Source organism: Garra rufa, chromosome 10 (genome assembly GCF_049309525.1).
Source record: "Garra rufa chromosome 10, GarRuf1.0, whole genome shotgun sequence".
Lineage (NCBI taxonomy): Eukaryota > Metazoa > Chordata > Actinopteri > Cypriniformes > Cyprinidae > Garra > Garra rufa.
Window position 1 is genome coordinate 26,048,780 of NC_133370.1, and position 17,032 is coordinate 26,065,811.

Consider the following 17,032-nt stretch of genomic DNA (forward strand, 5'->3'; position numbering starts at 1 on the left):
CTTCTTCATAATTCATCGGTTCATCCTGAATCTGATTCGTGCGCGACAGTTATCATCCGCGGCGTACCTTCAGAAGGGGGCGGGGCCTGGACGAGCTCTCTTCAAACTCACCTCTGCAATTTACTTTGTCATCTCAAGATTACTCATAGACGTCTTTATATTGCTTTCTTGAGTATTTTAGTCCCTTCTTTCTTTTTACAGCAGTTATCTGTTGACCAGAATAACATTTACAAGCTCTCTCTTTATGCAGACTTTTCTGCTTACTTCAGCTTTGAAGCTGCTTGTTTTCAAACTTTTTTTAATTAACAAAAGCTAGATTTGTCAATAGATAAAATTAAAACTACATTTCTGTGAACCATTGGTTCTTCAATAAATACAACATAAGAAATTTAAGAATTTATTGTACATTTCTCATTTTTAAGTAACAGTTTAGCCAAAAAAAAAAAAAACAAACAAACGACAAATGGCTGAAAATTGACCCACCCTCAGGCCATTGAGGATGTAGATGAGTTTAGATAGATCAGATAGATTTGGAGAAATTTAGCATTACATCACTTGCTCACCAATGGATCATCTGCAGTGAATGGGTGCCGATAGAATGAGTCCAGACAGCATCAAGTAATGTATTGTGATGCAGAAAAACTGTAACAAATTAATCACTATAATCTAGTGCTGTCAAACGATTAATCACATCCAAAATAAAGGTTTTTGTTTACATAATATGCGTGCACACTGTGTGTGTGTGTATAAAAACATATTATATTTTGAAAAAATGTACATGTATATTTATATTCATATAATTGGTATTATAAATATTTTTTACACAAGAAAAATGTTATTTAAAAAGTTATTTTAAAGTATATACATGCATGTGTGTGTATTTATATTAGTGGTGGGCCGTTATCGGCGTTAACGTGCTGCTTTAACGTGAGACTCTTATCGGGCGATTAAAAAAAATATCGCCGTTAATCTATTCTCAAAGTTGGGTTGGGAGCTGGGTCTAAACTACGCAAGATATGATGACTTTCACCTTGATATTTTAGCGCGGATGATGTATACCTAGTCGAATTGCACTGTAGGAGGCGAGAACGAGTCTTCAATTTCTGTGAAATTACCACATCAAATGAGACGTGCAAACATGGATGCAGTTATGAAGCCGCTTCAGGGCAGGTGCGTGCGTTGCTACTAGACCCTTTTTACTGGGGCACGTGCCCCAGTGAAAATCTGCTGTGCCCCAGTAAAATCTCAAGTTTGAGTTATAATTTACTTTGATAATCCCGAAATAAAGACATTAAACTATATGCAACAACTGAATTGAATCAACGCAGTTTATTGGAAGACTATGCACGCAGATAGGCTATCCATACCCGCGCGCCTGTGCATTTTACGGGAACGCGCACGTCGTACAGCCTTTTGCGCAGAAGTACTTGGTTACACAAGTTTGTATAGTTAATTGTGTTGTAAATGCAATTGTCAAGCAGTTTGTAATGCATTTTGGAAACAGGAGATGAGCGCCTGGTCTAATGCGCCACCTGGCTTGAGAAACCCGTTCTCAAAGACTTACTTTTAGTCATTATTTGGGTAGCACACATATTCTGAATGCCTTCAGCAGAATTCAAATTAGCCATTTTAATCTAGATTAATCTAGATTAATTCCAAGATTTAATCTAGATTAATCTAGATTAAAAAAAATAATCTATGCCCACCCCTAATTTATATATAAATATACACTGAACATGGTATGGAAACAAAAAAATTGTTTAATACTGTTTTGGACTAATTTTTCTTGTAAATGTAGTTTGTTCTGTGCATACGGTGGTGAGAAAAAGTGTCGGTAATGATTTTTTATTTTTTTGCATGTTTGTCACACTTTAATGTTTCAGATTATCAAACAAATTTAAATATTCATCAAAGATAACACAAGTAAACACAACATGCAGTTTTTAAATGAAGGGTTTTTTTTATGAAGGGGAAAAAAAAAATACAAACCCACATGGCCCTGTGTGAAAAAGTGTGTGTCCCATTACATCTGGCGTAAAAGTAACACAGCATTTCAGAAAAAGAACATCATACCAACAATAAAATATGGTGGTGGTAGTGTGATGGTCTGGGGATGTTTTGCTGCTTCTGGACCTAGAAGACTTGCTGTGATAAATGGAACCATGAATTCTGCTGTCTACCAAAAAATCCTGAAGGACAATATCCGGCCATCTGTTTGTGACCTCAAGCTGAAGCGAACTTGGGTTCTGCAGCAGGACAATGATCCAAAACACACCAGCAAATGAATGGCTCTGAATGGCTAAAGAAAAACAAAATGAAAACTTTGGAGTGGCCTAGTCAAAGTCCTGACCTGAATCCTATTGAGATGACCTTAAAAAGGTGGTTCATGCTCGAAAAACCCTCCAGTGTGGCTGAATTACAACAATTCTGCCAAGATGAGTGGGACAAAATTCCTGCACAGCGCTGTAACAGACTCATCGCAAGTTATCGCAAACGTTTGATTGCAGTTGTTGTTGATAAGGGTGGCCCAAACAGTTAAGTTTAGGGGGCAAACACTTTTTCACACAGGGCCATGTGGGTTTGGATTTAGTTTTCCCTTCATAAAAAACTTCATTCAAAAACTGCATGTTGTGTTTACTTTTATCTTTGATTAATATTTAAATTTGTTTGATGATCTGAAACATTAAAGTGTGACAAACAAGGCAAAAAAAAAAAAAAAAAAAAAAAATCAGGAAGGGGGCCAACACTTTTTCACACCACTGTATTTCCCTCTTGATTTAAACAAGACCGCCATTTTAAATGGGAAAAAATAATATATTTTTGACAGAAGCAGAAGTTTGAATTGACAATTGAATTTACAAGGCTTAAACTGACGGACTGGATCGTTTTGAGATTTTCATCAGATGCGTAAACCCTCATTTTGACGGGATCCATTCACTGCAGAGGACCTGCTGTTGAGTAAGTGATGTAATCCAAAGAAACAAATTTACCTTGGATGGCCTGAGAGTGAGTACATTTTTAGCAAGTTTTAATTTTTGCGTGATCCTTTGAGTTAGATCATTTCTTTATATATTTTTTTAAACGCTTAAGTAATCCTCCAGTGCCCCTTGAACGTTTGCTTGGAGAGCTACTGCTCTATTCATATTTAAATGCCTTGAAAGATTCAATGAACTACATTTTTCCCTTTACTTAATTACCTTACCAATTTACTGAAATGTCAAGCCGCCAAAAGTATGGGAGGCAAATTATTTAAATATCTGAAAAACCGAGACTGGTATAGGGCTATTAGATAATTCCCTCAATAATATGGATTGGCGCCTCTTTAAACGAGCTGCTTTACCTGATCCATTAAAGAAATTCTTTCAACCGTGAAAAATGGTTGGCTGAATGCTTCTCAATTCTATGAACGCACCTAAACTACTGGGTATATATGGGCCATTCTACAGAATAGGTCAAAAATTGGATCTTGGAAAAGTAGTCTCTTTTTCAAAAAAAAAAAAAATATTGTATGCATGCAAATTATATACTATCCGAGGTACACGTTTCTAGTAATTGTGCAGTTAATTCTCATGTTGTATTTTCAGAAAGTTTTGGAAAATTCCTCTCCCCAAATGTGTCACAACTGAAACACAGTAATACAGAATTTAATTAGAAGGAATACATTGACCTATTCAAATTTTCCTTACATATATTTCATGCTATTTTATTAACATTTTTAGGTAAATCAATAACACTGTTTTCATTTTCCAAGTTTGATTTATGAGATGTGTTGCATTTCAAATGCAATTTTTTATTTTTTTTGTAAAATGCAATAAGTTGATTATACTGATTTCAAAGTTAAGGATTCATAAAAAAAAAAAAGCACAACTGTACTAACATTGTTTATTTTACCCAAATAAAGGATTGTGATCTCTTTTGTCACTACTGAAACAATGATAACATGTTTCGGTTGTGACTGCTACGGTAGTGACAGTGGATAAGACCCAAAAAAGATGTTACTAGCAAAACTTCAAATGCTTTTGGTAGACAATTTTAGATACTTTGAAGCCTTCCTCAAAAATATGAAGCACATGGTTAGCTAGCACAGTTCTGAACAGTTTTACACCTATAGAAACTAAATGTTATGGAATAACTTCCAAAAAAGGGTTTAAATATAGAAAAATGAGGTCTGTAGTCAAATTCTTTACAGATTTTTAAAAGTGTTGCCTCAAAGATGCCTCAGTGATCCTAACTGGATGGACATCTGAATTTTGGATCTGAATGTATTTATTTGGTTTTGAAATACATGTGCATATTTTATGTATATCACTTTGATTGCAGGGATGTGCAGCAGAGCCACACCAAGGATTCTGACCCTGGGAAAAGCAGGCAATACTCATAGAAAATGAGAAAGAGATGGAGGAAGAGATAGGCAGATTGGCAAGAAAAAGTGATTTATAAAAGAAATAAGCAAAAACGCTGTAAGAAAAAATAAATAAAGCCAAAGCCAGACTATTTTATCAGCACACAACCCGTACGAGTAAGTCCAGTCCAGTGACCTCAAGGGGAGTAGATTTATGCTAGGGTTTTATTTAAACATAGATTTATGCATTGCATGTTGGCTAAACTTAACTCAACATATTCCAAGCCTTAACTTACGATTGGCCCTTTCCTACAACAAAACCAAACCTCAACTCCAAAAAAACTTACACTTGCCACCTGAACTAGGTATATCAATTACTTTCTATTATTTAAAATAGTTCTTATTAATTGAACAACTTTGTTCTAAATTATCCAACATGCTGTACCTTGATATAGCTCTGACAAAAGATATACGGCTTTGAGTGGATTTTTTTTTTTTTTTTTTAAATGCCACAATGTTGTGAATGTAAATGTGAACGTAAGTGTATTTCATAACCGGTGCTTGACTTATGACTTTAAACATTTGATAAGCTCCTCTACAATAGAACAAAGACACTTAGAACCTCATTTACCATAAGTATCAAAGCCAAAAAGGCCTTGAAATGTAGGAATGACCCAGTTTTGAAGCTTAAGCTAGTGCGCCATCTGCTGTTCGAAAATCACCATATAACATGAAATTAAAAGACAATTATATTTCATATAAAATATAGATCTAGTTATTAGTTCCCCTTTATACTTTTCACTTTAAAAGTGCTTATGGCTCCTGCTTAATGCATCCAAATATGAAAAGTACATTTAAATATGGTAATAAAGTTAAAAAGGAACACTTAAGCATTTTAGTCTAGACTGCAGATTGTGTATGGAATTTATGAAGATACAATCTCCTTTTGAATATCACAATCGTAAAACATTTTATTTAAGCAATGGATGTGAAGCTGCTCCTCGGTTTAATCAGTTTCACATTTAAAGCAAACTCCTACAGCAATTTCTCATTCTATATCCTGTAACAGCAAACAGATGGCGAGAAACAAGTTAGTGAAACCAATGAGTCATTAGAGGCCTCTCCCAAATGTAGGAAGGTTGAAAAGAAAGATTGTTAACCACATGACTGATAGAGCATACAGATGTAGAATATGAAAAGGTCAAGATGTTTAATAACTTCAGAAATTGAGACAAAAAGGTGAAAGCAAGAAACAGATAGATTTATTGAAGACAGAAAAAGTATGAGCATCTATATCAAAAGAAAGTTAAGCTTTCAGAAGGGCAACTACATGTACAGACACAATGTGTTGGAATCTCTTTTAATATCGTGTAATAAAAAAGGAAGGCTCTACAATGAGCTGAATGTCTATTACTTTATCAAAATATACATGTTTGACACAAATGTTGATTTTTTTCAAATTACTTGTACAAAACAAAAATTATATACAGTAGCCCTCACCCACTCCGTTTCTCAATATTACATCCATACTGGGAAAAACAAGAAAGTAGAACTAACGCAATAGAAAGGAGCTCTAGCTACTTTAAGACTTCTGTTTGGTTCTGTTCTCTGATAACAGAAATAATCATTTGATAGGCCAAAAATGGCTTTCCTAATTTGTCATTTTTTTTAAGATCTTATGTTGCTTCTTGTAAACAAAGGCAATAATATACACACAAGCCCCCAATTTCTTTTGCCTTCTGCCCACTGAAATCAAAGCAGTTGATAAAACAGAATGTCGCGGCACAGTATACACCTCAATAAGATATCAAAAACTGGCTGGCAGAACAGGGAAGATGCTTTGGTCCATCATGCTACTGTTCAGAAAAAAAACAAAAACAAAGAAATACCCACCCAAACAAGCTCAACACCTGTCAGTAACGCCAATATTCTGCTAAATCACAAAGAATAAAAGAAACTGAGAATTTCCCCCGAAGTACAAGCCGAAAAGTAAAAGGGAATGTCTGTGCATCAAGACTCACGCCACAATCCACCTGAAATGGATGCATCGGAAAGACCATGGCCTTAATATTTCCAAGTGCTAAAAACAGTCTAAAGTCTCGTCACAGCGGTCTCAGTTCACACAAACATCACACAAGAGCTTAAGACTTTGTAATGCTAATATTCTTTAACACAAAAGGCAAGTGACAGAAAGAGAGCTCTATAAGGTCCAAATGAACTATTTACAAGTTCATTGAAACACTTACTTTGCCACATGAAACAACCAAAAATGGTGGCAAACTCTGGTTTGGTTTCAAACTGTTTCATAATCGGCAAAACACTCCCAACTAAATGAAGAATACAATAGTCTAGGCACAGAGAGCGCAGTGGGCCAATGCCCAAATAGATGATACAGTATACAAATATGTGTGTGCGATTTAAAACATGGAATGAAACTATAGAATATCTTACAAACGGTGCATAAGGAGTAGAACCACATATATAGAATAACTATATGCAAAATAAGCTGTGACAATCAGGTACAAAACCAAAGCCTGAACTAGTTGCTGCCTTTCACAGGAAGATATTCCTGGGCATTCACTAGTCAAAATTTAAACAGGGACCACCTGAGAATATCAAGCAGTTTTTGTTGTATGTTTGAGGTTCAAGGTTCCTGCAAAGAAGCCAAAAACATCATGACATTACTAAGGCCATTAAGAAGATATACTTAAAGCACCATGTAAGGCACAGTTGCTTCTTTTGGAAAGGCAAATAGGGAATAGCTTTGAAAACATTAATTATAGGTTCAACAAACAAAACAAGGCTTTGCGTGTGCAACCTGAAAGGGTGCGGCTTTCCGCAGAGGCACAAGTGTAAACTATGCAGCATCTATGATCCAAAAACCGATGTGTGCCGATGATTAACTAAATCATGAGACAAACCGTCTGAGAAAAGGTACTATTGAAACCCAAGTCACGTTGGGTTCAGTTCCTCTGGTCTACTGGTTCAAAGTGGAATTACAAATAGACATATATGTGTGATATAGATATAATAAAAGGAATGATGAAGTGTGTGTTGTGGAAAACTTATGTCCACAGTGATATAAATTGTGGAAGGCTTAAAGTTTGGTCTAAAGTGACAGTCCTTTCACCTTCTCTAAAACAAAACAGCCTCCATCAGATGGTGGACTTGGAGAAAGACACTCTGAGGTGATGGTTCTCTCCCAGGTCGTGATTGTGAAATTTGATCAGAGACTCGATGGCTTCGTCCACAGAGCCCAACTGGATGAGAGCCATTTTTCGGTCTTTCCTGAAAGAATTAACATTGTTGTTAGATAGACATCCAGGAAATACCTGGAAATAACTCAAAATTGTAGAAAGTCTTACTGGAAAAACTTGAAGGCCTTAACCACAGCTCCTGGACTTAGAAACAAGCCTCTGAGATGTTCCTCAGTGACAGAAGGTCTGCGAAGAAAAGACACGAGTGTCAAATGTTTTGAAACACGCAGCATTATTCTACGTGTTGACGTAGCTTCAATTGCAACAGGACAGTGAAACGCATATCAAAATTCCACCCCCTTTCTTAAACAGCCAACGGGGTTTTGTTTAGATATCAGCTTGGGCCAGAGCAGTTGAGCTCTGCAAATTCTCATTTGACAGCCACAATCTCATCTATATCGCTATAAAACACAGCATTCCGTGTACAATTCAAATAAGAACAATTCACTGTCTGAATCGTCCCCCTATATAGTGCACTATGTGCCATTCACCATACAGAAAATACTAATTCTGTGAACAAGTGACCGATTTCAGCCACAGCTTCAGTGTCTATTTATAATTTAGGGGACGGGATGCTTCGGATTCTACAGAGTACAGACAGAAGGTCTGATGGGAAGTTGAAGTACAGGATGATGTCATCAAAATCGTTGATCCATAATTTTAAGTTCTGAACACTTATCTTGGAGCACACTAGCTTAGAAATGACCTTAAAGCTAACATATTCATACTGAAAAACAAAACCTAAACTTTGAGTTCATGGGGACTTAAGACAATGCTGAAGGTTCTTGAACAGATTGGTCTAAGTCTTAGTGCACTCACGGTATATTGGAAAGATGGAGAGTAGAGGAAGGAGGGAAGATGTTGGAGTAGTTCTTGGAGCCTGGCTTTTTGAAGCGGTGAAGAGGAGAGTTGCTGTAGTCCTTGGTGAGCCCCTGATCCTCATGGCCTTCACGTGGCAGCTGCACAGTGGTGTGTTTGGAAAGAGTGACCCGCAAAGCCTTACCATACAGCTTCTGCCCATTTAAATGGCTCATGGCTAAAAAGAACAAGATAGGTTAGAACTGCAGAATCAAGCTTCTTAGAAAAATTGAAGACCATTATAAATACCTAGCTGGGCTTGGGTTCCATCAGACATCTGTACCAAAGCATTCTCTTTCTTGTTGAATAAGATCTTCACCCTCATGACATCACCATACACACCTACCAATAGATGACGATAGCTATGTGAGGACATGATTACTTTATCTAGACAATTAAGTAATTTAACAGCCAAGCATTACTGTTGGTAAGAGACTACATCTATTCTACTTTGGCCCATCTCTACTGGACCTGGCATTTCGAGAATCTATTAAAACAGAGATTGTCCTTTTTGGAAAGACATACTCCAATTGTAATCTTGTATGGTTTTAATACACTTTTGGGACTGGGGAAGTTTGTACTTTAACTTTGATGATTAACAAAACATCAGAAGAATCAAACATACAGTTTCCTATATACAGAGGGAATGACATTTACAATAGGCAAAAAGCTGCAACAAAAGTCCATTTCAGGCTTTAAAATTGGACTCTGGAGTCATAACAGCAAGGATTAGTCCAAACTAAGCAACTAACAATGAATGACGAATAAATGAGCCTAAAATGCTGCAGCTGATATGCCATATCCTCTAAAACCCCACATATTTCACACGTACAAACCAAGTACACATCTTAGATGAAGTTAAAATATGAAACAAAAAAGGTAATAAAAAAGGAGATGCCAATGATAACATACCGAAAAGAATAAAGAGGCATTGGGGCGTAACGCTCTTAAGACAGCAGAGGAAGGCAGCGTAGGGAGGAAGGGACAGGAAAAGATCGGAGGCAGGACAGTGGAGGTTGAACATGTCCACAGCGAGGCAGTTCCACAGGAATGGCAAAAAACGGTGGTAGGATCATGAAGGTGGGTGATATTGTTCATGATGGAAAGGTGGGGGAAGGGTAGAGGTAAAGGAGGATATCCGACAATGTAGTGGTGGTGGGTTGGGGAAATTGTTGTGTTGGTTGTACAGCAAAAAACAAAGTGTATGTATCCATGTAAATTTGGAACCACATTGTTCGAGTAGGTAGGGAGTAAAATTACACACACAAAAAAAAAAAAATTTGTGCAGTCAGTTGGCAAAAGATTCCAGGTCAAAGTATTAAAATAATAAAAGGGGGGGGAAGGGGAATGGGGAGGGAGAGAAACAAGAAAAAGGAAGTAAAAAACAAGGTCAGTATACACAAAGAAAAAATGTAGTGTTCCACTCAGCAGAACTTGCTAAATTAAATGCATTTCACTATAGGAACACTAAGGAAATAAAAAAAGAAAAGGAGAGAAGATTAACAATGAAATACAGGAAAGATAGAGACTATATATACTCATAGCTCTAAAGAAATACTAGAAATGAAATGTTTAGATGGCTTCAGACAAGAGTCAACAAATATTAAGAAACAGTTGACATGCATGTTTGTATAATAGCAAATGAGCCTCCACAGTCATAAACACAGTACATGATTTGAAGAGCTATAGAAATAAGTAGCTTGTTAAATCACTTGATGCCATCTAATTATTTTACTTCCCACCAACACCAACAACCCCCCCGCCCCCTTCATTTTTATCTATCAACTACTTTTACAGTTCTACTAACCAAAAACTGAATCTGGCTTGCTGAAACAAGAACAAAAGACTAACAAACTAACAGCCAAGTCAAAAAAAAGGGACTAACCTCAGGGTTAAGGTTGCTGACCAGCAAGACACTGTTTCCTCCAGCAGCAAGACCAGAAAAGCCCAGGCGTCCTGCAGCAGCCGCTGCAGCGGCGGCTGCCGCAGCACCGGGTATGCCAAGTGAAGCGAGAGCCCCAGCAGGCATACCCTGCAGAGACAGACCTGTGGGAGAGACGGCCGTCACTATACGGCATGGATAATATGCTGAGAAACTGCCATCGCAATCCACAGAGAACCCATCTAAGGGCTGTAACTGACCGGCTGCCTGCTGAATGGCAAATGTTGGTGGGAAACCATGAGCCCCAGCATATGGTGATGCAGAGATGATACCAGGAGCACCTGAGAGAGGAAAATGCAGTTTGTGATTTTATGCATGTTAAAAAACACCATTTATTCAATAAAGTAGTAAATTAAGTTTTACTCAGGGAAGCTGCAGCCATTGTCTGTGCATTGAGGGAGGGCTGACTGTCTCCTGTAGGCAAGTCAGGGCGAGTGTAGTCTCTGCTCTTATCGTTGTTGTACTTAACATTCAGGCTGGTGAGCTTAGAGAAACTGATGCGAAGGGTACAGCAGGCATTGTAGATGTTCTGTCCGTCTAAAGACTGTTAAACGTTAAGCCAAATAATTAGAGGGTTCAGAAGGGATTTAGCTGCCCATTCATCCATTAAGATATTGATCTGCTGTGCCACTCACCAGTTTTGCATGCTGAGCAGTCATTCCGTCTGAGTACTGGACCAGTGCTTGAAACTGGTTGTTTTTGGTAAAGGTTATGATCTTCAAAACTGTGCCAAACTTTGAGAAGATCTAAGTAGGGGGATTAAAAATATATTAATAATGATTACAACAATAATAATAATAATAATTATTATTATTTCAAAGGACTTTTAAAGTAAATCTAGCATTTTGCAGTGCATTTGTTTCAAGGACAGTTAGTACCTGGTGAAGAACATCAAGAGTAACCGGATAGAACAGATTTTCAACAATGACTCTCAGCACAGGGCTCTGGCTCCCCATGCCTGCTCCATCAACAGTGCTCAAAGACATGCTTCCTGTCTGGACCGCATTCACCGCCTGCAGTGCTGCCTGTGCTCTCTATGGGAATGGAGGGGGCAGAGAACAAGTATACATTATCAGTCTTGAAACTGAGTCTTTATACCGAGTAATTGCCCTTGATTGAATGCCTAATGCGATGTAATTTGTACTCACAACTTGGTTGGGTGAGTTGTCAGTCTTCAGCTCCTTGTGATTGGAATACTGCATGTAGATTGGGTGGTTGCGGATGACAGGGGTGACAGAGGAGTAGTAGCTGACCATGGTCTGTGCTGACTCCTCAGTGTTCATCTCCAGGAAGGCCTGCAAGGAGATAACACAATAAGACCGGGCACAATGATGTTTGTCAAAGCAGGGTAATCATATTTTGTGGGAAATGAAAGGAAGCAGTGATTTTTACCTGGTTCTTTCCTTTCAGCATCAGAAGGTTGGTCACTTTGCCAAAGGGAAGCCCCAAAGAAATGACTTCTGCTTCGTTTATGTCATTTGGCAGTTTGCGGACATGAATGACTCGTGAAGGAATGCCTGGGCTCCTGATGTCTCCTTTGAATTTCTTGCTGTCATTACCATTTGCTGACAGACAGAGTAATAGTTTAAATTATGCAACAATAATCCTGTGATGGCAAAGCTGAATTTTCTGCAGCCATTATTCCAGTCTTCAGCGTCACATGCTTCAGAAATTAAAATATGCTGATGTGAATAATTTCTTTTTGACTTTATAATGTTTTCCAGGATTTTCCTCCATAGTGGACTTCAATGGGACAGAACGGGTTGAACGTCCAAATTGGACTTTCAATGCAGCTTCAAAGGAATCCCAGCCGAGGAATAAGGGTCTGATATCTAGCTAAATGACGATTCTTTTTCTAAAAATAAATTATACTTTTTAACGACAAATGCTCATCTTGCACTAGCTCTTTGACTTCATGCATTACGCAACCACTTTGGAAAAGTCACGCAAGGTTAGTTCTTTTGTGTATTCAGTTCAAAAAGTTAAGTTAGGATGAAAAACATCTAATTTTCTCCTCCAACTTTAAAATCATCCAGTGCACAAATCATTGTCGTTTCCCCTTTTTTTGTGAAGGGTGTTTGACTTTCTTTGGACGCTAACTTCGTAAACACTACGTCACGCGTGACCTTTCAGTGCAACTACGTAATGCGCAAAAAAGGTTGGGGGGAAAAAAGAAAATGACAGATCATTTCGCTTGATACAAGAATCTGATTCCTTGGCTGGGATCGTGTTGAATCCTTGAAGCTGCACTGAAACTGCAATTTGGACCTTCAACCCACTGATCCCCATTGAAGTCCACTATATGGACAAATTTTTCCTCAAACTTTTTCCTTTCAACTAAAGACAGACATGGACAGCTTTGATCACATGGGGTGAGTAAAATATCAGGTAACTTTTATTCTGAAAGTGAACTAATCCTTTAATATTAATGTTAACCGTTGAGCTACTTCATATTTTTGTGGAAACTGATACGTTCTTTGATGAACAAAGTTCAAAAGAATGGCATTTAAAATCAGTTTGATTTAATTGAGAAAAAGTCATAAATGCCTACCTGCTCCAGAGCTCATTATATAAGGCCCGTTAGATATGCAAGAGGAAAAGAGTTCGTCAGATCCCCTCTGAGAAGACAAGAAAAGTGGTTCTTTAAGCAGGGCACATTTACAAGATTTGCAAAATAGGACACTCAAACCTTAAAACACTGCAATACCAAGTAAACATCTACAGTAGTGCATGAACAAAAATAAGTCCACATAAAGAAACATGCCTGCAAGGGTTAAATTGTCATACGATACAGAATTATAGAAAGTCATGTGACAAAGATTAGCATCTGCCTAACCGTCATCTGATTACACAATCATTAAGATGACGCAATTGGAATAGATTTCCAAAATAACAAAACCCAAACAAATTTCATTGCCTAATGGTTACAACTATTGTAGACAAGAGCACTACACAGTTTACTGCTGGTAAAAGCAGAACAAAGAAAAAGAGAAATGCAAACAGAGGCAGCTGTGTCCTGCCATAACACTAACACAAAGTCCCTCACTCAAGGCCAAGCTGGAGCCACTTGGCTGGCCAATGGAGCAATGAGCAAATCATTCAGCATCACTCTCTTAATAAACCACTTCAAATGGCAAGTCTCTGCTGAAGTGGTCACATGCGCTGGATAAGCCAAAGCCTTTACACTCTATTACCACAATGCACGTTCTGTTCCAGCCCAAAGGAAAGTATTGTTACCAAAGCTGAACGCCTGGTCCTCGGGCTGATTTTCCCCTCCACAGTCGACTACAAACAGCCTCAAGGGCACTTAACCACACCCTGGATAAAGTTTACCTTAAACACAGCCCCGAAGGCTGAATAAGCAGTCTACAGCACAAACAGTCAATAATATTGGGTGGAAAGGAAAAAAAAAAAAAAAAAAAAAAAAACTGAATAGAGATTACGTGGCACGGCATTTCCTCAACAACAACAACAAAAGACAACACAACATTCCTCCAAGCTAAAACCTGCAGGAGTCAGGTTTCAACACATCACTTTCACAGAGCAGTTTTGACAGGAAAGCCTTCTCTGGTTAAACCATCCATTGTTTTCGAGTGAAACATCCACCCAACTCCAGCATTTCCTTCCTCTATTTTTAACTGCGGGGCACTGCAGTTTAGGACAGGGAAGAAAGAAAAAAAAAAATAGAGCCGAGAACCATGACTCCCACATTCGTCTCTAGGAGCTCAAGACTTGCAGGTGCCAACATGTTTACATCCATTGACAAAGTGCAAGCCTCCTGGGTGAGAGCGCAGTCTGTGTTAAATAAGGGGGTCAGGGAGACAGGAATGCAACCACAGCATTCCAGCCACAGTAATTAGTGCTCAGACTCCGACAGGGCTGCGACTCAATCTACTACATCTCTACTCCTCCTCGCGTGTGTGAAAGACATCAGGGGAAACAACAACAGGCGGTCTCCATGCACAAACACATGCAAATAAGTGTGAAAAAAGCAATATTGTAAACATAACACAACTTCATAAGAGCAAAATATAACAAGTAGAAAGTAAATTCCCCACAGAACAATTACAAGATTTTAGTTCAGGCTACTTCTTTCACCTTTGGGTCACTTATCACAGTGATTGTTTAAACAGCAGGCGACCTTTGACTAGAACAATTACAGTCGGAGGATCAAATGCAGATGGGACAAGAATTTCAGGATCAGCAATTTAGAGCAGTTCTCTTTGTCTCAGCAATTTAGAATAAGAGGAAGGATGAACATACAACCCCTAAAACCAGATATACAACCAAAACTAGTTTTGTTACTGAACACTGCCAACAAACAAACTGGGAAACCAACAATTACTTAATAAAAAAATTAAAGGAAAAAATAAAATGACATACCTTTGTGCCGACCGTTATATCATGGACACTGCTACAAAAGGAAAAAAAATTGAGAATATTAGAAAATACACAAGTCTACATGCTCAATCACATTTGATAACACATAGCAAAAGACAAGACTATGCAATATTTAAAATTGGGATGCAATAGAACTATGGACAATTTTTTTCTTCTCTTTTGTGGTGTAAATCTGAGTAAAATTGTTGAAAAAAAAAAACAAAAAATTGGATCTACCCATCAGTCATGATTGGATGGAAGCAGATCTGAATGAGACACTGACTTATGATTTGAATAAACTGAGGGAAAATCAAATTTTAATTTTAGACGGACTTCGCATGACCAAATCACTGGAGCTCACCAAGTTCAGTAACTTCCGTTGCAAACAAAATTGGCAACTCGTACTGAAAACTGCAAATGATATCTGTAAAGAGTTCAACTTTATGCTGATAACTACCAGTGTGAGTGCGGACAGCACTGTCTGATAGAGTTTAATACAGAGACTTGGCATCCTACAATGATTTAGTCAGTGTAAATAGGTTTTTAGACCAATAGGTGTACTTATTGCAACAAAAATGTAGATTTTGCAAACAGAATACAGGCTCAGGAGGAACATCCGACAGCTGTTGTACAAAACAAGCATTGCATTTGTATGGCTGCACCTTCTAGGAGGCAACCTGATACACAAAGCAAACAGTGAAACAAAGCAGGCCTGTTATGCCACTCTTTCTGCCAAACGACAGTATGAATTCGTTTTACACTTTTTTTTTTTGGAAATATTTTGAATTCTTCAGTTTAGGTCAATTCAGGTGATAATGAAGTCCAGTGCATATTTATAGAAATGCAAAACTTACTCTATTTCAGTGACGTAACTGGATCCCAGAGGATACAGATCAGTCTCTAAACGGCTGCAAAAGACAGATTTTTTTAGTCATGTTTTAAACTTTTTTTTCTACGTTTTTCCAACATCAACTGAATGCAGAATATGTTAGACTCAATGACAGATCTTGGTCACCATTAACTTTCATTATAGGCTAAAAGCTGGCATTCTGTCTAACATCTTTGATTCTATTATAGTAAACCAAAAAACAAAGGTCTGAAACAAGATGAGCAACATTTCCTGAGCCTGAAATGTACATTTTAATGTTCATTTTAGGCGAAATATGCTCTGTGGATATAACGTGTACCTTTTATAATCAGCATAAGCAAGTACATGCTTAGAAATAAAGTTTCCGGTTATACTTACCTACTTACACGTAAATAAAACGTTACTATTAAAACCTTTAAATCGAGATTATTTCTGAACCACGAGTGACATCTTCACCGCGTCATTATGTAAAACAGTTAACGTACTGCAATCGTACTTTCGTACGTTTATCAAATTTATTTCGCAATGATTGAAACATATTTAACGTGCGTCGACAATACAAACGACTAAAGCTGGAATAAAGTTGAACTGGCATCGGTTTAGCAGGCTAGCAGGTAATTAGCTAGCCACCCAACAACAATGCGGAAACTGAGACACGTTGGTTGCCAAATAGTGGCTGTTCTATCGCTTCTACACGTTGCAAGCCTCGTTTGATCTTTTCCGATTGTAAGTGAGCTTAAAAAAATCCTGTAACTCTAGTTCGCTTGTGTTTCATGAAGCTGTCTCGACTAGACTACTTGCAACAGGTTGCTGCTCAGTTTGGTCCAACTTTTGGGCTCTTCCGGCACGGGAGACATTAAGAGCGGCAGAGACGAGTCAAAAATCACCATTTCCACTTCGCTTGACGTCATTTAACACACTTTAAACGCGCATACTGTATTAAGGCATAACTACGCATAAAATATCCAAAGACAAAACCGTGTTTAAGTGGTATCAGACTTGGAATGACGGTGTTTTCAACTTACCCGTCCATGGCACTACACAAAACTACAGGTTGTCGTAGACGGGAGGTAGACCTGCTAGTATTTCTTATATCCTTACAAAATGGCGGAGGGGGGATTGGCGCTTTCTGATTAGTCAGTCGACCCTGGAGCAGCGAGGGTGGGCGGGACCTTAAATGTTCTTGGACAACGGGATTGGACAGAAGGGCTGTCAATCTGGAAAGGCGGTCGAAAAAAGTTTGCGAAAACTTTTCCTGGTTGCCGCCATAAGAAAAGAAGTGGAGGAGTGAACTGAGCTTGAACCCATTATCAGCAACGACAAGGACGAGGCTGTTCAGTCAAAGAGGAAAATAGTTTTACATTTTACACATTGCTAAGATATTT

General features: G+C 38.1%; 1 protein-coding gene across 2 annotated transcripts; it reads right to left on the reverse strand.

Moving 5' to 3' along the window:
* Positions 1-5,582: 5,582 nt before the first annotated feature.
* On the reverse strand, positions 5,583-16,745 carry ptbp1a (polypyrimidine tract binding protein 1a). Of its 2 annotated transcripts, XM_073848437.1 has the most exons (16): positions 16,673-16,744; positions 15,634-15,687; positions 14,783-14,813; positions 12,951-13,017; positions 11,792-11,964; positions 11,548-11,694; positions 11,278-11,433; positions 11,035-11,145; positions 10,763-10,943; positions 10,600-10,680; positions 10,343-10,503; positions 9,370-9,403; positions 8,707-8,799; positions 8,419-8,635; positions 7,708-7,785; positions 5,583-7,630 (listed from the first exon to the last, which is right to left on the reverse strand). In XM_073848437.1, exons 1-16 carry the CDS (start codon positions 16,678-16,680, stop codon positions 7,498-7,500), a joined length of 1,725 nt encoding a protein of 574 aa, XP_073704538.1. In that variant the 5' UTR covers positions 16,681-16,744; the 3' UTR covers positions 5,583-7,497. The 2 variants fall into 2 exon arrangements, with proteins under 2 accessions (XP_073704538.1, XP_073704537.1); XM_073848436.1 differs by having other exon boundaries at positions 10,343-10,680; positions 16,673-16,745.
* Positions 16,746-17,032: the final 287 nt, after the last annotated feature.